This window comes from Lynx rufus, unplaced genomic scaffold, assembly GCF_022079265.1.
Source record: "Lynx rufus isolate CCGP_SWC_20201006 ecotype Redwood Valley unplaced genomic scaffold, mLynRuf1.p SCAF_6, whole genome shotgun sequence".
NCBI classification, from domain to species: Eukaryota; Metazoa; Chordata; class Mammalia; order Carnivora; family Felidae; genus Lynx; species Lynx rufus.
This window is the reverse complement of record NW_025814878.1, coordinates 141,885,511-141,906,352: the sequence shown is the minus strand read 5'-3', so window position 1 is coordinate 141,906,352 and position 20,842 is coordinate 141,885,511. Positions and strand designations below refer to the sequence as shown.

Here is a 20,842-nt window from a genome sequence, read left to right as displayed (position 1 = left end):
GGTAGTCGAAGTCTTCCAACTTTCTTCTTTTTCAAGATTTCTTTGGCTGTTTAGGTCCTTTGTATTTCCATACGAGTCCCAGAATAAACTTGTCAATTTCTCCACAAAACTTCTAGTGAGATTGATTGGAAATGCACTGAACCTGTTGCGTCAAGAAATCAACGTGGGGAGAAATGACATGTTAACAACTGAGACTTCCGACCCGGGATATTTTAGGGTTGCTATTTATGCAGGGTTTTGATTGATATTATATAATTGAATTTTGATGGGATATACTGGAGTTGATACTCTTCTAGTATGTTATCCATTTCATCTACATATTTATGTTTATTGGCACAAAGATTTTAGTACTATTCTTATTTTAATGTCTGCAGGACTACAGTACAGTCTCTTCTTCCTGACAGTGGTGACTCATGGGCTTTCTCTTTATTTTTTCCTTGGCCAGTAATATCACTAGAGATATTTTTATTTTGTTTTGGCCTTTTCAAAGAACTACCTTTTGAATAGATGATTTTGAATAGATCTCTATTGTATGTTTTCTTTTTTATAAAACCCCACTCTTTCTTACTTCTTTTTCTTTATTTTTTGCCGTTCTTTTCTAAGTACAGTATTTAATTAATTATATTTGGAACTAATATTTGGCTCGTTAAATTTCAGATTTCCTTCTTTTCTAATGTCTGTGTTTCCCTCTAAATACTGCTTCAAAAGAATCCCTCAAGTTTGATACGTATGTTTTCGTTAGTATTTAGTTCTAATTTCTGATCTCTTATGATTTATTTTTGACCCAATATATTATATTAATATATATTGCTTAATTTCCAATGATGGATTTTAGTAGTTACCATTTGTTTTTGATTCTGAGTTTAGTTTTATTATGATATATACAATCTTGTATCTCTACATTATTCCTTTGAAATTTGAGATTAAGCCTATGTATGAACAGTTATTATACCTGTTACATGTGTGCAGGAAAAAAAACAGGTATATTCTGCAGTTGTTGAATGGTATGTTGTGACTCCTGTCTCTCTCTCTCTCTCTCTTTTTTTTTTTCTTTTTTTTTTTTTTTTTTGGTTATTTCAAACAGGAAGGTAAATTTGGACCCTGTTATTGGAACTTGGCCAGAAGTAGAAATACATGAGTCATTCTTAATGCTTTTGCTTCCTACTCATTTTTTTTTTTTTTTTTGGTTTTAATTTCTATCTCTCTGCTGACTAATGATAACGTTGGGCACTTTTTCATGCGTTCATTGGCCATTTGTGTGCGTGTAAAAAAATCTCCATTAGGTCAGGTTTGGTAACTGTGATATTCAAACCCTCTTCATCCTTACTAATTTATCTGCTTTTGACATATCCCAACATGTATTGGTACCTTTGGGGGCTACCGTTTCCCTGACAATGGCTCAAGTCAGTCTGGAAGCAGGATACATCTCACTACAGCATTCTCTCTCTCTCTAAGGGAGGGTACTGCCCTTTCCGGGGCAGAGTGGGGCCAGTGGAGGGCGGGCATGGGTAAGGGGGTGGGGTCGCGCGCAGGGGCACAGGGTGAGGGGAGCAAGGGAGCAAGGGGAGAAGGGTATGTGGGGACGGGGCGGGGCCCAGGGCGCTGGGCGAGGCAGGAGGCCAAAACATCGCGGCGCCCTTCCCAGGCGCGTGGGGCGCTCGACTCCACGACTGGCCGGCCTCGGAGGGGGTGACAAGGGGGTGCCGGGGCGGGGGGGGGGGGCTCCCAGCTGCCTCCCCAGCTGCCTCCAGGCCGCCCACAGTGTGAGCCACGGTGGGAAGAGTGGGGGGGGGGGCGAGCCTTATCCCCAGGAAATGGGACGCGGAGGAAGCTTCTGGAGTTCGAGTTGTCCCTGCTCACCCCCAGGGCAGGTGACTCCCCTTCCCACGTGGTTCCCGGCCAGGCTCTTCCGGTGGATGCTCCTTTGGGTTCCCTTGACTCTGGCGCCTCTCCCTGGAGCCCCTCCGTCCGCAGCCTCCCTCCTGCAGCCCTGCGCCCCCCGGTGGAGTCCGGAGACCTCCCTGGGCCTCCGGAAACCCTCCCTGAGTCCCCAGGAGTCCCCACAGGTGAGCCGGCATCACTTGTTGGCGTGCCTGCTGCGCCTGCGCCCTCTGGACGAATTAAAATACATTTTTATCCGCTTCTTCAATCAGTTACTGAGAGTGTTTAAAAATCTGGGGTTTTGAATTCGCCTGTGACTCCTTATAGTTTTGGCAGTATATCCTGAGACTCTTAGTGCGTGTAAATTTAAAAGTATGGTTTCTGACCAATTGGTCCTCTTATCTTTATGAAATGACTCACTTTGGCAATATTTGTTGCTTAGCACATGCTTTATTGCTTATACGGCTAGGTCAGTGTTCTCTTTTAACAGAGTTTGAGATCTCCTTTATACAGACATTACGTGGGCATAAGTGTACAAAGACATATTTCAAGCCTCAGGCACAGAGAATGGAATTAACTGTAAGAGTATGGAATTTCTGAATTTCCCATGCCGTGAGCTGCTGATGCTTTGGAACTTTGCCTGCACAAATTACCATTAGCTGAGCTAGAAGTGGAGACTTGCAGACGGGATCAGCATTTGCTTTTTCCAGGTTTATGGGAGCTACTCAACTAAATGGCAAGAGGTTTGTCCAGTGCCCCTCGCTAGTGTGAATTCAGGCTGAAAACACTCATGGTGGCCAGGTTGTACTTTTTTTCTCCCATCCACTTAACATTAAGATTTGAACTAATAGATTTTCCTGTCTCCTGGAACTGGGCTTGGGATGGGAGGAGTGGGGGATTGAGGAGAAAAGCAGTTTATTTCTACATTCATTCTTTTTTTAATGTAATTTTTTAATGTGTATTTTTAAATAAAAAAAATTTTTTTAACGTTTATTTATTTTTTTGAGAGAGAGCATGAGTGGGGAAGGGGCAGAGAGAGAGAGAGGGAGACACAGAATTGGAAGCAGGCTCCGGGCTGTGAGATCATGACCTGCTGAGCCACCCAGGGCTCAGTGGGTTTCACCCACTGGGATCACTTTTGGGGGGAAGATCCCAATTAGACTCCCCAACTTGACAGGCTCTTTGGGCTGTGTCTCTGGAGCCATTGGAGGCCATGAATGCAAACCTCTATGTGTTCCCTCCCCCATCCCGCCTCCTTATTTGGGGGAAATGGCTGGCTATAGTCTTGTCTGCAATCAGTGTCTGATTTGAGAATTCCTTACGTTCATGACAGCTCATTGACTCTCTTAAGATGGTCAGATTTTTAGTTGTTTTTAACAAGAGGATTCATTCAGGTGGTTAGCCCGTCACCTTACTGGAAACAGAATCTAAATTTAGTACATGGTACCTCAAACTCTGTTAGGCTCCTTATTTATGCTTTTGTCTCTCACATAATTATATATGTCCATAAACGACAATTGAGAGTATTTGTTTTAAATTCCATGGGAAGAAATTGGGAAGGTGAGCAGCTTTAGCGATTAAGTATGTGCTGACCATTTCAGCAATGTTCCTGGCTTGGGTCAGTTTTTAAAGAGGCTGCCAGAAAGTGTTGACGATGATACCACAAGCCACTTACATCTGCTGGTTTGAAACTGCCCAGGAAACTTTACATTTTTTATTTTTAGCTTTTACTTCCCTTCGGTTTATATTTCTGTTGTAGTAGCCTTCTTCCAATGCCAAAACCGCACGAGCAAGCTATGGGAGGTTGGCAGTTGCCCTGCCCCCACGAGATATGTCTATCTGGAGCCTCCAGATGTGACCTAATATAGGAAGAGGACCTTTTGGATATTATTCGGGATTTTTTTTTAAGTTTATTTATTTATTTTGAGAGAGAGAGAGCATGAGTGGAGAAGGAACAGAGAGAGAGAGAGAGAGAGAGGGAGAGAGAGAATCCCAAGGAGGCTCTGCTCTGTCAGAGTGGAGCCCAACATGGGGCTCGAACTCACAAACCTTGACAGTATGACCTTAGCTGATACCAAGTTGGATGCTTAACCCATGGAGCCACCCAGACGCCCTGATATAATTAAGGATCTTAAGAGGAGATCATCCTGGATTATGTAGGTAGACCCTATCCAATAGCAGGTGCCTTTACAGCAAGAGGAAAAGACAAAGGCAGAGCCACAGGAAAAGACACAGAGGAGAGACACGGAATGAAGGTGACCACAGAGCAGGAGCCCGAGGTGATGCCTCTGCAGAAGCTAGGAGAAAGACACGTACGCTCCTTCACACTCCCAGCAGGAAGCAGCTCTGCAGGCACCTTGATTTCAGACTCCTGGCCTCTAGAACCATGAGGGATTACATTTCTGTGATTTTAAGCCACCCGGTTAAACTTGAACTTGTTTGGGCAGCTCTGGGAAACTAACAACCGGTACTCACACTCTCTCTGCTTCAATGAGATTGAAAGCCTAGTTTCCCATCAATTGTGATCAAGGTCAGGAACCAGAATGGAACTTCTCTGGAGCCACTCCCAACTTCAGCAGTTTCCTGCTTGTGTACTTTCTCCAATCAAGGGTTTCCAGGAGTTTCCTGTTAGTGTACATGCTCAAAGCTTTTAACAATATAATGCCCTTCCTATGACTGTTACTTTTTTTTCTGTTACCTTTTTAAAAATTTTATTTTAGAGAGAGCATGCACATCCATGTGTCGGGGGGGGGCAGAGAGAGAGAGAGAGAGAGAGAGAGAAGGAGAGAGAATCCCAAGCAGGCTCCCCTGCTTGGGATTGGGCAGAGCCCAATGCAGGGCGTGAACCCGTGAATGGTGAGATCATGACCTGAGCTCATGACATGAGCCAAAGCCGGACGCTTAACCCACTGAGCCACCCAGGCGCCCGCTATTACCATTACTTTTGACCATGCCTCACGTCTGGGCTTGGCTCTTGCCATCATCCCCCTCTTCACCCTCATCTATGGTAGTATTTTTAATGTTTGACCCTCTCTCCCGTCCCCTCCTTCACACCTCCCCCCGCCTCCTCCAAACACATTGAAAAAGTCTCTCTGAAACATCTAGTGTGTCTCTGAACTCGACAGAAAAGTCATTTTTATCCAGTGAAGTCTGACAATACAACAGTTGCTAGGATTTATTTGTCATTGCAGCAGCGATGTGAGGTGGGCATTGTTGTCACCATTTTATTCAAAAGGACAGTGTTCCTCCAGTTAGAATCAAAGAACTAGAACCAGAAGGAGCCTTGGAACTGCTAGCCTGTTTTGTTAATTTATTAAACAGTGCTGAGTAGCTATGAAGTCCTAGATTCTAGATTCTAAGACGCTCTGGGGATTCCAATGTAATTGATCTATTCTGAGCCTCACCGGCTGGCAAACGACTATATATCACTATCTGCATGTAGTGCAATTTTGGAGCATTAAGAAGTTTGATGCTGGGGTGCCTGGGTGGCTCAGTCAGTTAAGCATCTGACCTGATTTCGGCTCAGGTCATGATCATGATCTCACAGTTCATGGTATTGAGCCCCGTGTTGGGCTCTGTGCCGACAGCATGGAGCCTGTTTGGGATTCTCTCTCTCCCTCTCTCTCTGCCCCTCCCCTACTCACGTTCTCTCTCTCTTTCTCTCTCTCTCTCAAAATAAATAAATAAACTAAAAAAAAAGATTAAAAGAAACTTGATGTTAATTTTAAACCAAGGTAATTATAAGTAGGCATTTTTTTACACACTCCAAAACAAAAACAACATAAATGGACAAAACTATGCTGTAGAACCCTATTTATATTGGCACTTATAAATCTACTTTATTCATAACTGTTGCATAGTATTTCATAGAAGAATATGCCAAAATTTACTTACTTATTCCTCATTGGTATTTCCAGTATTTTGTTGCAATAGACATCTCTTTGTACCCGTGCTAAAGTATTGCTTTAAAAACAAACTTAAACTGGAATAGAAGTAGAGTTGCTCTTCCAGAGGATAGTTATATTGTGATTGATAGACACGGTCAAATTTCCCTGCCGAGCTACTGTTTTATACGCTGTGTTTATTATGAGCATACACCTCTCCCAGGGGGCCCACCAACACTGAATACTACTCATCTTTAAAATTCTGCCAGGGGCACCTGGGTGGCTCAGTTGGTTAAGCGTCTGCCTTAGGCTCAGGTCATGATCTCACGGTTCGTGGGTTCAAGCCCCGCATTGGGCTCTGTGCTACCAGCGCGGAACCTGGAGCCTGCTTCAGATTCTGTGTCTCCCTCTCTCTCTGCCCCTCCCCCACTCACGCTCTGTCTCTGTCTCTCTCTCTCAAAAATGAATAAACGTTAAAAAAAATTTTTTTTTTAATTCTGCCAATGTGAAGGGTGCAAGTGACCATCTTGTTTTGATGGGAGGAGGGCAGAAGAGAAGGTTAGGGAAGATTCTCACTGTGTTCCCTTTGTGTCTGATGGGAGACACATCTGAAGGGGCTGGGCTCCTCTCTCCTGCCAGGCTGAGCTGGCCTGAGGTAGTCTGCAGAGGGGCAGCAGGGCTTTCGGTGGATGTTAACGCTCTGGATATGCAGAGGCTCTTCTAGATTGTTCCAGGGTGCTCCGTATGCAACCTTTGACCTTCAGTGTAGATTGGGCCCTCCGTATGCATTTTCCCTACTCTTCTCTCTGGGCCCAGAGATGCCATCTTTTACTTCTCGTGACCCAGAGAACCTAAGTGTTCCATAGGCCAACGTAAGCGTGTAGCAGCCTAAATGTGTAACGTGGTGTGAGATCAGGTCCTTTTTTTGTGTGCACCCAGATTACCGTAAGAGGCTGGCCATGCTCTCCTGGACTTTGGCCTTGGTGCAGATAGACCATCGATGGCTGGCCCATGCCGTGGGAGATGAGAGTTTGGGGAACTCTGCGTGCTCTCTTACTTTTCTCTAACAGACCGTGTGCCACACTGTGTTAATACTGTTGGTACTAGGGCTGTGTGTCAGTGACCGACCCTTTAAGCGTCACAATATGCTTTGTCACGCTCTCATTTTATACTGACGGAAACTTAATTTAAGCATGACTTGAGCAATTTTTTTTTCAGCGATAAAAACAACCATTTATCATGTCCACAGAGTCTGTGGGTCAGGCATTCTCAGACAGGGCACGCCAGGGACAGCTTGTGTCTGCTCCGTGCTGTCTGGAGCCTCACCGGACGGCTGGAGCAGCTGGGGCTAGGATCTTTGGAAAGCTTGCTCCCTCACACGCCTGGGAATGATGGCGGCTTAGCCCTTGGCTGGACTTGCCAGACGCCTCCGCGGGGTTCTTTCATTTGTCCCAGCTTCCTCATAAATGGGGACTGGCTTCTGAGGACAGGCCCAAAAGAGAGAAGGCCCGGTGGTGTCTTAGACCAAGCTTCAGAAGCCACGCAGCATCTGTTGTCTGGGGCAGTCACAGGCTCCCGCCCAGATACAAGGGGAGGAACATGGATGCCACACACCTCCGTGGGAGGAAGGTCAGTCACGCTGTGAGAACAGCCTGTGGAAGCTGTGGCCGTCTCTGGAAAATACCATCCGCCGCTTTCCCTAGGCCCTATGAATGCATTCTCTTCGTTTCCAGACTGGAAGACATTTGGCCAGATATCTCCCACCAGAAAAATGTAACTGAAGATCAAAACTGCCAGAATCATAGAGGGTAACACACTTGTCTCTGCAAACGAGTCTGGTTCTAGGGACTCTTCGGTTACATACCCTTGGTTTATTGTAGCTCCCCCGGAAGGAAATATGCTATGCAAAATCGTTTCCCTTATATTTATCACGACCTTCGAAACTGCTGACCCAAAATTGGCCCCCCCAAAAGTTGGTATGTTCTTCTTAATGTCTTCTCAGTCCTTGGGAAGGTCAGTAGGAAGGTGAGTGGCTAGAAATGCCTTTACTGCATCATAGACTATAACCTCTGGATATATAACCTGGACACAAAACCTGGCCATTTGAACAGGAGACCCACATTCCTGGCCGGTGGCACCTGTCTTTGAAACTAAAAAAATCCTGCCTCCCCGTGTTTACATAATTGAGTTCTAGTCGTTAAGTTCTCGGTAGTTTGGAAACTAGAAATGGAACAGGCCTCATAAGGAAAGAAGGTAATGGCCAGAGCCACAGTCCTTTTTTTTTTTTTTTTAATTTTTTTTCTTAACATTTATTTATTTTTGAGAGACAGAGCATGAATGGGGGAGAAGCAGAGAGAGAAGGAGACACAGAATCTGAAGCAGGCTCCAGGCTTTGAGCTGTCAGCACAGAGCCCAGCACGGGGCTTGAACCCACGAACCGTGAGGTCATGACCTGAGCCGAAGTCCAATGCTTTAACTGACGGGGCCACCCAGGCACCCCATCAGAGCCACAGTCTTGAAGTGGGTGAATGAGGAGGGTGGTGGGTGGTCAAAAAGTTCTCAGGCCTGAGAAACGCTTTTCTCATTCAGATGCTAGATGGTTCCTCGTCTTATGCATCAGATCAGGGTGTCAGTTCAAGAAACTGTTCCTGAATTCGAATGGGAAACCAAGAGAACTTGCCTTTCCCTGCTGCTTCTTGGGGCAGAATGTAGTTCTACAACTGAATTAAAATTCTTCCCCTGCCCCCTTCCTCAGTCCACAGAAAGCAGGGCAGGTCTGTACCGTGACTTTCCTGTAAGCCCCTGCCTAGAACACACGAGAGTGGGGTCCATCCTAGCCTGACCGTGGCCACCAAGACAGGCATCCTGCACAGTGCATTCGACATCACCACCACTGTCTGCTTCCTGAACTCTTTCATCATCCCAAGCAGAGACTGTACCCATTAAGCAGGGACTGCCCGTTTCTCTGTCCCTCCAGTCCTGGTAGCTGTCCTACATACTGTCTCAATTTGCCTATTCTGAGTATCTCCCAGAAGTGGAATTCTACAGTATGTGTTCTTTTGTGTCAGCTTTATTTCACTTAGCACACTCTTTTCCTGTTATATCCATGTTGTAGCACCTATCAGAATGTCATTCTATTATTTGGCCAAATAATATTCCATTGTGTATATACATACCACATTTTGTTATCAGCTCCTCTGTTGATGGACACTTGGGTCATTTCCACCTTCTGGCTCTCGTGAATAACGCTGCACTGGACGTTGATGTACGAGTATCCGTTTGAGTCCCTCCTTGCTTTAAATTCTTTTAGATGTATACACAGGAGTGGAATTGCCAGATCATCCTGAGTGATTTTTTTGGAAACACAGAAGTTTCCAAAATATTCTATGACAGCAGGGAGGCTGATTTTCTCAGGGCTTAGAATGGACAAAAGGGCACTACGTTACGTAATGCCTCAGGACAGAATATTATGTCAAGGCGTTATTCAAAGTTCTTCAGCGACTACTATTATTATATCCTAAGCCTTTGAGCAGTGTAAGTGGTAAGGGGAAGGTGTTATTGGGGTCAGCAGCACCTAAAGGCTTTGTTTTATTCAGGGTATTCTCTTTAGTGAATCAGGATTAGAGACTAGAGGAGAATAAGAGTTTCTGGAAAACCATTTTTTCGGGCCATGGTTTGGAGAAGGCTTATAAATTTCGTAAAATTAGAGTTTATGGAATCAAGAAGAGGAAAGCATTCAGTTCCACTGGCATAGACATCTGGTTTTTATTACCCAATTTGCTGCTAACAGGACATTAACCTTAGGGAAGTGACTTAAACTCTTAGGGCCTCTGCTTCCTGTATTAGACAACATGGATGGAGGAGGGGTTGGAGGACAGGGTGGGAGGCTTGGGCTGGATAATGTCGGGTCCATTTCTGCTCTATACATCTATGATTTTAAAAAGCTTGATTACTTTCTTATCCAGATCAAATTTTTATTTTTAGAAAGCCTTGATCCCTAGGTCCTGGCCACGTTGATTCATGACATGAGCTCATTGTAACTACCTCATCACAGAAGCTACTGTTTGTTTCTATCATGCCTTTACTCAATTGAAAATGTGCGACGTGAATTTAAGATAACAAATATTTCCTCAGAGTATGAATCATATCATGGGCAGAGTTACTGGATACTGTCACACCCTAGATCTTGTATTTGGTACTGTGAAACTTTAGAATAACAGTGGTTCTCTTAAAAGCCATTATGCTCTCCTTAACTACTTTCCGTAAACACACCTGCCCTTTACAAACATCTCACCCTTTCTATGAACCCACCATCTGGTTTCGACTACATTTCCTTTAGAAATCATAGTAGTATAGTTTGGGAAAAGGCCTGACCTGTGATGACTGCGTAGTTGTTTTTATAGCATCTAGTGCATTTCTCATTCATTCATGCATTCATTCAAAAATATGCCCCATGCTAGATGTTGGGGATACAGCAGTAAACAAGACAGCCCCCCCGCCCCCCATTTAGGTTAATGTTCAAACATGAAGACAGGCAGTGAATAAGTAATAACAGGGGTGCTGGATGTTAAGCTGGAGAAATGGAAAGTTCTCCGTGCCACGGAAGCTTATAGTGGGATTGAACCAAAACTTTGGGTATCAAAGATTTCCAGGTGAAGTGGCATTTCAAGTGAAATCTGAGGAGTGGGAGGGAGTTAGCCAGGCAAAGATGGGGAGGGGGGGTGTTGAAGTAGGGGGAACAACTGAAGTGCACAGGTCCACAGAACAGCAGGAAAACTAAGAGTGTCACACTGGCCAGACCGGGGTGAGCAGTGGGAGATAAGGGCAGGAGAGGGAGGCACACGCCAGGATGAGCATGATGGGCCACGCTAAGGATTTTGGACTCTATCCCCAAGGAAGTGGGGAATCATCGGGAGCTGCAAGCAGGGAAGAGACGTGGTTCCATCTGACATTTTTAAGGCTCGTCTAGCTGTAACGTACTGCGTAGGTTGGAGGTGGGCTGGCAGGAGGAGAGTACGAGGCTCTTCCCGAAGTTCACATGAGAAGGCCAGGGATGTGGCTGAGGCCCTGGATCCCCCTGGAGGGACAGGCATGGTGTTTGGTAGGAGCTGGGGGGCTGCAGGTGGACCTAGGGTCAAGAAGGCTTCCACGGAGGCCACAGGGAAAGAGTTTTCCAGAAGGGGGGGCGTTGTCCAGGGAGTCAGTGGAGCTGAGATGTCCAGTAAGTGGATGACTGAGAAGCCTCGTTTGGATTTCACGACGTAGAAGATATTGCTGGTCTTAGAACATTCCTGGTGGAGGATGAGGGCAACACTCATCTTGAGTGGCTTGAGGGGTCAGTGGAAAGTAAGAAGAGAGGAGAAAGAGAGACAGAGGGACAGACAAAGAGTGATACTCTTCCGGAAGTAAAGAGAAAGGACCATTGCTGGGGGGGACAATAGTGAGTTTAGAAAGAATTATAGTTTTAAAAACTGGAGAGGCTTGCACACGTTTAAATGCCAAAGGGAAGGAGCTGGGTAGAGAGGAAAGACTGAAGAATTAGGAGAGAAAGGGACAATAGCCTGGGGCTCCTGAGACTATGCACTGAAGAAGGAAGTCTAGAACCCAGGTGGAGGAATTGGTCACGTGGCACATTTCACGGGCATTTTCCAACAAGACGTCTGCGTTTCTCACTAGACCGTAAGCTCCTGTATCTTATTCGATTCTGTATCCCTAGCACTGAGGCTAAGACCTGACACGGAAAGTGCCCTGTGAGCATTTAACTGAACTCATGTGTCCTTGGTGCTGGAAGTCCTCCCTTGGGCAGAGAGACCAAATGCCTTGACATGTAGTGGGCTTCTGGCGTAGACTTTAAAAATGAGAGCTATGGGTGACAGAGTCGCCTGGCCAGTGATTAGGCTGGTACCTTTGGTCATTTATACTTGATGGGAAGGTAGTGGCTGAAATCCGTCACGATGGAGATGGAGAGAAACACACAGTATACAAGTCAAGAATGACTAGAGAAGTATTTCCCTCCCTCTTGGCTTTCTTCTTGGCCCAGAAAGGAAAAGGAACAATCCAACAGTCTCCACAGGAAAAGGAACAATGCTCCCACTTGGTGGGTCCATTTCTGTCGATGGGAGGCAGCTATTAGCACAGGCCTCAAACAGAACAAAAAGCTGGTTGCCAGCCTTTTTCCATCCAGTTGATCATAAATCTTATATAAATGTGCAAATTAAACTAACTCAATGAAACAATTCCATTAGATTTTTTTTTTCCTTACTGGCAAAGGGCACCATTAATCTTGAGGAGCAAACATTGTTCCATATCTGTTTTGTTTTCCCCAAATCTCAGAATGCTTAAAGACTGACACTTATGCGTGAGATTCTTCCAGGAGGGAGGGAATGAGTTGGAAATGGCCTCTGGGGTTTGTAGGAAGGGAAGATTGAAGCCGGGTGAAGAGGATGTGTGCCGGTTCCAGAAGCAGACTGGTTAATACTTCCAAGAAAGGAACATGCTACGGAGGTGTTTGTTGAGCCAGTATTTGTTAACCGTTGACCTTGTGCCTCTGGCCCAGGCTCTTTGCCAGACACAGGCAATGAAGAGAAGGCAGCAGAGTGCTGGCCTTTGGGAGCTCATCATTGCGCACCGTCCTAGGATGAATTCAGTGTCCGCTGGAGCTGCTTAGGGAAAGAGTCTTCTAGGTTCTGGTAAATTGGGCATGCACACGAAGATCCACTGGTGGATGCATGGAAATAATGATTCTGTCAGTCAGTGCAGTACCCTAGAAACCCCAGCGCAGGCTCCTTTGATAAAAGCCATGTTACAGAGCATGACTGAAGAAGGCATGAGGCCCTCAATCCCCTGTCCTGGACCTCTGTTCGGGGACTGGTCGTGTGCTGTTGTGCCTACAGAGATACGACTGGGCTTGCGGGGGAAATTCCGAGTCCAACCAGTAGCCTAAAAGAGAACCCAAGCCTTCCCCCTTCGCTACCCCCCACTCCCGTGGCTCGACCCACTGAAGCACGTGACCCTGTGAATGTGTGCCTGGCCGTTCAGATTTGTCCTTCTATTCCCCCATGCCCTGGAAACACAGGCAGAAGGGGGATAAGTGTTCTCCAAGCAGGGACAAAAAGCAAGGGATTCCAGACCTGCATGAGACCACAGGGGTTCCTGTGCTTGGGTTTTTTGAGATATCCCTGGATCCTTCTCACAAACCCCTCTTTTTACTCGAGGAGGTTCTGATTTCCGGAAACAAATGAGCGAGGCGGACACAGTCTCTGAAAAGAGCAACGAGGGAAGGAAGCCTGGGGAACAGGAACATTTAAGGTCAGGCAGAGGGAAAGGAGGAAACAAAACCAAAACAGAACGGAGCAAACAGCTCTGGAGGCCCAGGAATGAATGCATTCCATTCACCGATTTCTAGCAAGCAGAAAGTTTCAAGGAGAAGGTGGGCGGTCATACTGGGTGTAACAGTGAGGCCGGTACGGTAAGGATGGGCCGATGCTGTCACATCTTCCTGGATGGCCTTCCTTCCAGGCACGGCGGGAGAAGCCAGATGGCACTGGGGAGGGAGAGTTAGGAAGTGGAGAGGAGGAATAAGAGTAACGAGAAATGTGGCAGATGAAAAAGAGAGAGAGAGAGAGAGAGAGAGAGAGAGAGTCGGGATAGTTGCCGGAAGAGGCCATCATCCGAGGGAGGTTTAGTAGGACAGTGTTGAGAGATCTAGAGAACTTTTCTCTAGGGTACAGCATGGGTGAGAGTGGGCGGGATACAAACCTTCCCCTGGAGAAGGCTGGCACACTTCTTTGGGAGGTGCAGTGTTCTGTTACAGTGGTTTCTCCCCAGAGTTCGAGACAGAGAGGATGAGGGGACTGGGGAAGGGCCTCTCAGGGGAGCACAGCTGACCCGTGGTATTCTGAGTCAGGCAAGTCTGAAGAGATCTTCTTTTTATAGCCTCGCTTGAGTCACCACCAGGCTGTAGAATGCTCCCCCCCCCACACTTCTTTTGTCATCCCCCTAGCATTTTATTTGCAAATGAGAGGGCTGATATCAGCAGGTTTCTTTTCCCTGGCCAGGTGCTGTTTGGGGGACTTCTGTGGGCGGAGGGAGTAGGGTGGGTAGGGGAGTGGTCTGGAAGCTTGTAGGATTTTTTTTTGGTCACTTGCAAGTGTCATCAGATTATCTGTAGTATGTCTTTTTTCAGCATTCCTGCCCAACAATCATTAGATCCTTTAACTATGGAATCTGGTTTTTCTTCAGCTGGAAAAAAAGAAAGTTCTCTTTTTATTTCTTTGATTGTTCCTTTTCAATTTGGTTTTTTCCCCCTTTGGAAGACAAATTCTTATTTATTCTCATATTTTCTTCCTATTTATTTTGTGTTTCATAATTTCTCTCTCTTCTATGTTCTTTTTTCTTTTTTAATTTTTTTCTGAGCTGGTGGGGGGTGGGGGGAGGGGGATGAGACTCCTTAAATTGGTTTCCTAGTTCACAGATTCTAAATGTGGTTTTGGTATATCCTGCTACTTAAGGCCTCTTCTGACTATGCGTTGCTGTGGCACTCACGGTTCTGTTTCTTACGGCTGTTGCCTCACTGCTCCCTGTTCATACTTCCTTTTCCATCTCTGCAACATCTTCCTGCATGTCACTTTGTCCTTTGAGACTTAAATGTCTAACTCCCAATCCCATACCCGATGGGAGGTTTAATGCCCCTCCTAGGTTTTTTTTTTGTTTTGTTTTGTTTCTTTTTGATTCCAGCAGGTTTTGTATAAACGGTCCCTTCAAGGTCCAATTTTCTTTGGCCAATCGTCTCCTGACCTCACTCCTCCTTATAGCCAGCCCATCCTGGCCCGGACAAAGGCCACATCTTTCCCTGTGTTTCCCAAGCGCCATTCACCTTGTGTGGGGCTCTCTTTGCTGGAGGTGTGAGGAGGGGTGGTATCACTGCCTTCCAGAGAGCACACGCTGTCCTTGAAAGTCCTGCCCCCTCCCCATCTTGGGAGCCTGCGTGCACCTGCTTCCCCAGGTGCCCTCCCCCCACCTCCTACTGGCTCGTGCTCGTTCAAGAGCCCCCTTCTCCAGAATCCTAGTTTCTTTTTCTGTCCGTACTTAAACAGGCAGAAAAGCCATCACCAGACCTGTTTTCTCCTCAAGAGAGTCCGGGCTCCCGCTATTGAAATGACGATGTTTATAACTCAGTGCACTAACGAAAAAGGGGTTTTTTTAAGTTCTGCCTTGTGAACTCGGTCCGTCTTGGGGAGAGAGATCTTCTTATTTCCGATTCCCAATTTCCTCCACATATGTCGTGGTCCTTATAGCCCCTTTGATTTCTCTTGGGTTTCTCAGGGTTGGCAAGCAACGCGGGTTCCCATGGCGGTTGTGCCAGTTCCTTCTGGCAGTTTCCTGCCTCCTTTCCTTAAGTGAGGCTTGTGTAGAATGTACGAAACACGTAACACATGTACAGCCACCAGCAATAACGTACAGACCCCAGAGCGTGTGACTCACCATTAGCCAGGAGTAAACAACAGACTCGTTGCCGTTCTCCTTTGTCTACCCGATTCAGATTCACTTTTGTGACGCATCCGGTCCCCATGCCATACTCTTGGGTGCCGGTCCCCTTATGCTGTCCGTATGCTTGTGTTAGGGCTGGTCAACCAATCACAAAGGTTCATAGTTGCTTAGCACGCAACTGGCCATGTCCAGTTGACTAATTGCACACGAAAAAACACCGCGAAAATGGTGCAAAAAGCCTGTGATACCGCCACACAACTCTTACCCTTCTTGTTGTGAGGGTAAATTGGTAGAGTCTCTTTGGACAATTGTTTGAACCTGTCCAAGTTGGGTGTTTATATACCATTTGACTCAGAAATGCCATCCCTGGGTATATGGCCAACAGAAATGAGCACTTATGTCCACCAAAAGTTATGTGCAAGACTATTCATAGCACGTTTAGTCATAATAGGCAAAAACAAGGAACAGACCAAATAGCTAACAATAGTAGGATAAAGAAAATGTAGCGTATTTACACAGTGGAATACTAGGCAGCAATGAAAAGGAACACCCCACTGCTGTGTATAATTCGGATAAATGTCAGGGCACCTGGGTGGCTCAGTTGGTTGAGCGGCCGACTTCGGCTCAGGTCACGATCTTGCTGCTTGAAGGCTCGTGAGTTCGAGCCCCGCGTCGGGCTCTCTGCTGATGGCTCAGAGCCTGGAGCCTGCTTTGGATTCTGTGTCTCCCTCTCTCTCTGCCCCTCCCCTGCTCACGCCCTGTCTCTCTCTCCCCAAAATAAATAAACATTAAAAAAATTTTAAAAACAATTAATAATATGGATAAATGTCATAATGGTGGGAGAAAGAGCCCAGGTATGTAACTGCACGATTCCATTTATGTGAAATTCAAGAGTAGGCATAACTAACCTGTAGTGATAGAGGTCAGAAGAGTGGTTGGTATTGGAGTGGGTATTGGCAGGGCAGGAGTTTGCTGGGGAACTACAAATGTTCTGTACTTTGATGTGGGAGGCATTTGCATAGGTGTATATCTATGTAAGAGATCATAGGGGCACCTGGATGGCTCAGTCGGTTAAGCATCCGACTCTTGATCTCGGCTCAGATCTTGATCTCAGGGTTATGAGTTCAAGTCCCATGTTGGGCTCTGCACTGGGTATGAAGCGTACTTAAATTAAAAAAATCACAAAGCTGTACATTCAAGATTAGTGCACCTTACTGTATGTTATACTTGAGTTTTTAAAAAGTATGATGCAATATGTTGTAACACTAGGGAAGGAAGAATTGAGAGACTTTCTCGATTTGGGAAGGAGAAGAACACTTTCAGGGGCCAGGAGTTACCTTGAATTGCCTTATGTAGAAATTAACAGACATGTCTCCTTCTAGAACAGTTGAAGCTGATTTGCTACTCCACTGATGATTTGCCATTGAGTTGGTCCCTCCACACCATCATAAGCATCCTTGGGGATACAAGTCCTTTGTCACACTTCCTGTGCTCCAGAAGCTTACAGTCTTACTAGCAGAAATAACATATTTAGAGAATTTAGTATTATTCCTTTTTCCTCAAGTACAATTTGTGAGGTGCAGAATTCTCCAGGAATTCAGGAGAAAGAAAAGTCAGTTAGAAAAGGCAGTGAGTGAGGAACACCTGACTGGCTCATTCGGTTAAGTATCCAACGCTTGGTTTCGGCTCAGGTCGTGATCTCACGGTCCGTGGTTTCGAGCCCCGCACCGGGCTCTGCGCTGACAGTGCGGAGCCTGCTTGGGATTTTGTCTTCTCTCTCTCTCTCTCTGCCCCTCCTCTGTGTGCATGATCTCTCTCTCTCTCAAAAATCAGTAAAATTTAAAAGGAAAAAAAATGGAGTGATTTCAATGAAGGAGGAAGAACTTGAGGGTTTTTAACCTGATGGGAAAACTGTCTCATAGTCTTTTATTGTTTACTTTCTTGTCCTTGTTTGACGGACCGTAGAAGACCTGCCAGCAAGTGCCGGGATAGTGACCAGCCGAGAGACAGCGAATTTGTCACATAGGGGAAATCAACCATGGAGAAGATTCCAGACTTGCCAGGAGATCTGGGTTTGGACCCTGAGCTGGCACCGGCCTGGGGCTCCAGGGACTGGGAAGACAGAATCGCAGTCAGAGGGGTGTAGGAATCAGGGACGACCTGGGGCCAGAGCTAAACTCTACACCTCGATGGAAAATGGTCTGCAGATACCCTTTGTTCGCTAGGAAAGCAGTTATTGTCAGTGCATTAAATACGGGGTATATGTGTGTAGGTGACGAGCTGACTCGAAGAGGCAGAGTTAACAGAGTTAATTCCTCCTTGGTACTTTCTCCTCTGTCACCTCATTCATGTGCCTGCACACACACACACACACATACACACACACACATACACACACATACACACACACACACGCACATTGTCACACACCCACACATCTCTACCCCCCTGCATGTACCCACCACCACCCCCACACACCCATAACGCTCCCTACCCCCACACCCACACACACCCATACACACCCCAAGCTCTGGTGCTGGCAGGGAATTAGAAGTTTATCTAAAATCACCCTCCACTTGCCAGGCTGTAATGGGTGGAGCCATGTGGGTGAGTGAAGGTTGGCAGGTATCTGAAGACAACAGAAACTCACATCAGCTGGCTGAATGTCTGTGCCTCCACAAGTCCCCTCACCCCCTGTGCTCTCATAATTGCTTTTGAAAAGGTTTTCTGGCTTCAAAGAAATCAAATCAAATTCGTTACCACGCAAATTGAAATTTACAGGCTGGAGTCATCCTAGAAGTTGTAAACATCATTTAAAAGAAGATTTCAGTCTCCTTCTGTTTCTGCTTTCTCTAAGGAGCTGTTTTGTGCTGTTTGACCCCTTCCTACCTGGAATGGAACAAAGGTATGGTTTCTAGTTTACTTGTTTTTTTTTCTTCCTACCGAATTTGGGATTGATATGTTTGCTAACTTGTATTTATTGCTTCCGATGAAAAGGTACAAGGAACTGAAAGCTCTTGGTGGAGGATAGGGAGGATCTCGTGAAGCTAAGATGATTTGGGGATATATGTCCCATTTTAGGAGCATGGGAGTCACAACTCAGTCAGTTATTTGGGTTCTGAGCTTGCCTCCTGCACACCCTGGCTGTCCTGAAATCCTCCCTGCCGGAGCTCTCTCTCTCCCATGCCATGTCCGCTGTGCCCAGCCCTTCACTCGTGACCTCTTCTTTTCTGCAGATTTCCATTACTATTGTCTCTGGCTGCCAGCAGATCTTCTTGATTTTGGAACTTGCTTCTGTGTATACATTGCCTCCTGCTTTGCTTAGGGCTCAAAAAGCTTTAGGGCCATGAGAAAGACTAAAGGGTCAGGGCTGAAGGAGCCCATGGGGGTTCAAGCCCTGAAGGGCTTGGAGTTGAGGGGTGCTCTGGACTGAGAGGTTCCCTGAATTCTTGGTTCAGAAGTGCAGTCAGCCTTAAAGTTCTTACAGGAAGATGCTGACTCCATCGGGAGATAGGTAAGATTTTGAGGGCTGGGTTGGAGCTTACTCACCATTCGCAAATTGTTTCTGGGGGGGGGAAGGTCACGTACAGTACAAATAAATTTGTGGACTGCTGCCTAGTCATGTTGGGGATACTGTCTGTAGGACATTTCATTCTAAACATGTCAGTGTACCATTTGGGTACATGCCTAGTTCTCAAGCAAACATGCAGCTGTTCTAAAGATATTCTAGGAATGCTCGCATGTTTAAATCCCAGGTTCATGTAAAAGGTTTTGTAAGAATCACTGTGGTGGGTCGTTAGGTGCAATGTCCATTTCTTCTTTCAGTAAATATTAATTGGGATCCTCGTGTGCTAGGTTCTTGGGGGTGCAGCAGCAAACTTACACACACACGGTTCCTTCCCTGTGTGGTTTCAGTTTTTTAGGGGGTACAGGTAATTAATCAGTCTCATAATTAAACATGCAATTATAGGTTTAGTATCTCACATGAAAGAAAGGAACACGGTGCTGTGAGACTGTTATAGCAGAAGTCGACCTTCTCTGGAGACTCAGGGAAGGTTTCCCAGTGGAGATGATTGAGCTGAGGTCTAAAGGGTAGGAGAGTAAAATACGTGAGAAGGGATCAAAGCGATATATTCTGGGTACAGGGTTGTACTTTGAGGAAATGAAAAAAGGCCAGGTGTTGTTAGGAGAAACAGCTTACATAAAAACGAGCTGGAGGAAGTGATTAGGGGTCACTGTGGTCCAGGCCATATTAGGTACTTTCTCTTCTGGAAACAATGGCAGGAGATTGATGGATATTTGAGAGGCAAGAGAAGGACTGGCAGGATGAGATTATCTTAAAATGTCCATCTTAAATGTTATTCTGGCCATAGTGGAAAGAACGACTTAGTGACGGCAGGGTGATCGGTTAGGGACTCTGACAGTGGTCCAGAAGGGAGATAATGGTAGTTTGGGTGAGGTGGGAGAGGAGGATGGTCGTGAAAATACACTTTCTGGCTAAAATGGATGGACTTGAATTGAATATGTGATAGCGAGAGGAAAGGGGGTGTCCGCTAACAGGGTCATGGCGGACGTATGGAGGTTTGGGAGGGTGAGATGTGCCAAGTTGAATTTTGGACATGCTAAGTTTCAGGTGTGTTTAGGATATTCTGAAGGATATGTCCAAAAGGCAGTTCGTTTACAGCAATGGCTTTGTGGCTCCAGTGTGTGTGTGTGTGTGTGTGTGTGTGTGTGTGTGTGTGTGTGTTTGAGTTTGAGTCATGAGTGTTCTGGGGCCATGGGTATGGATGAGATCCCTTAGGAAGAAATGTCAAAAGAAGAAAATGTAGAACAGAGCCTTGAGTAACTACAACATTTAATGACCGGGTCGCGGAAGGATGAGTCAACAGTGGAAACAGAAAGTATGAGCAGAAATGTAGGATAGAAACCAGTGAGCTGTTAGGTGTATAGAAACAGCAATCCCCAAAAGCATGTCGGACTCTGAGGGTGAGGAGAAAAACAACTAGCTGGAGACTATGTGGGACTGAGACATTGTTTTTCCTTTAATGAGAGAGATCTCGACAGTTTAAAAGTCAATCTAATGCTGTATGATTCCATTTATGTGTCACTTGCAAAATGGCATTAAGGGTAGAGAACAAATAAATCAGTGGTTGCCAGAGGATAGGCACAGTGGGGGCACCATATAAAGGGGAGTTCCTTGGGAGTTCACCGAGCAAGGTCCTTGGTGACAATGGAAGAGTTACGTTATCTTGATTGATAACGTCCGTCTATACACGGACTAAAATCTCATAGAACACACACACACCCACCCACCCACACACACACCCATACATGTGCATGAAAATGGGTGAAAATGGGTGCATGTATAACTGGTGACTATGGGATAAAGTGTGTACCCGACAGTATTGTAGCGACGTCAGTTTCCTGGTTTGGGTGTTATAACACGGTAATAACAGTCATCTAAGATGTCACTAGTAGAAGTTAGTTGAAGGAGACACAGGACCTGTGACTATTTTTGCAAATTTCTGTGAGTCCGTTTCAAAAATAGACCCAACCCAGGTCTATTTTTTTTTTAATTTTTTATGTTA

General features: G+C 45.9%; 1 protein-coding gene across 11 annotated transcripts in view; it reads left to right on the top strand.

Annotated features, from left to right (window-relative positions):
* Positions 1-20,842, top strand: part of LOC124528930 (cytidine monophosphate-N-acetylneuraminic acid hydroxylase) — a 144,416-nt gene that overhangs the window by 27,554 nt on the left and 96,020 nt on the right. For 4 of the 11 annotated variants that reach the window (XM_047102805.1, XM_047102801.1, XM_047102799.1 and 1 more), the window contains exon 2: positions 18,112-18,159. The exons of 2 other annotated variants lie outside the window; for them this stretch is intronic. In XM_047102805.1, the coding sequence (XP_046958761.1) occupies positions 18,149-18,159 (11 nt within the window). In that variant the 5' untranslated portion in view covers positions 18,112-18,148. 5 more of the 11 variants (XM_047102802.1, XM_047102797.1, XM_047102809.1 and 2 more) reach the window with 5 other exon arrangements.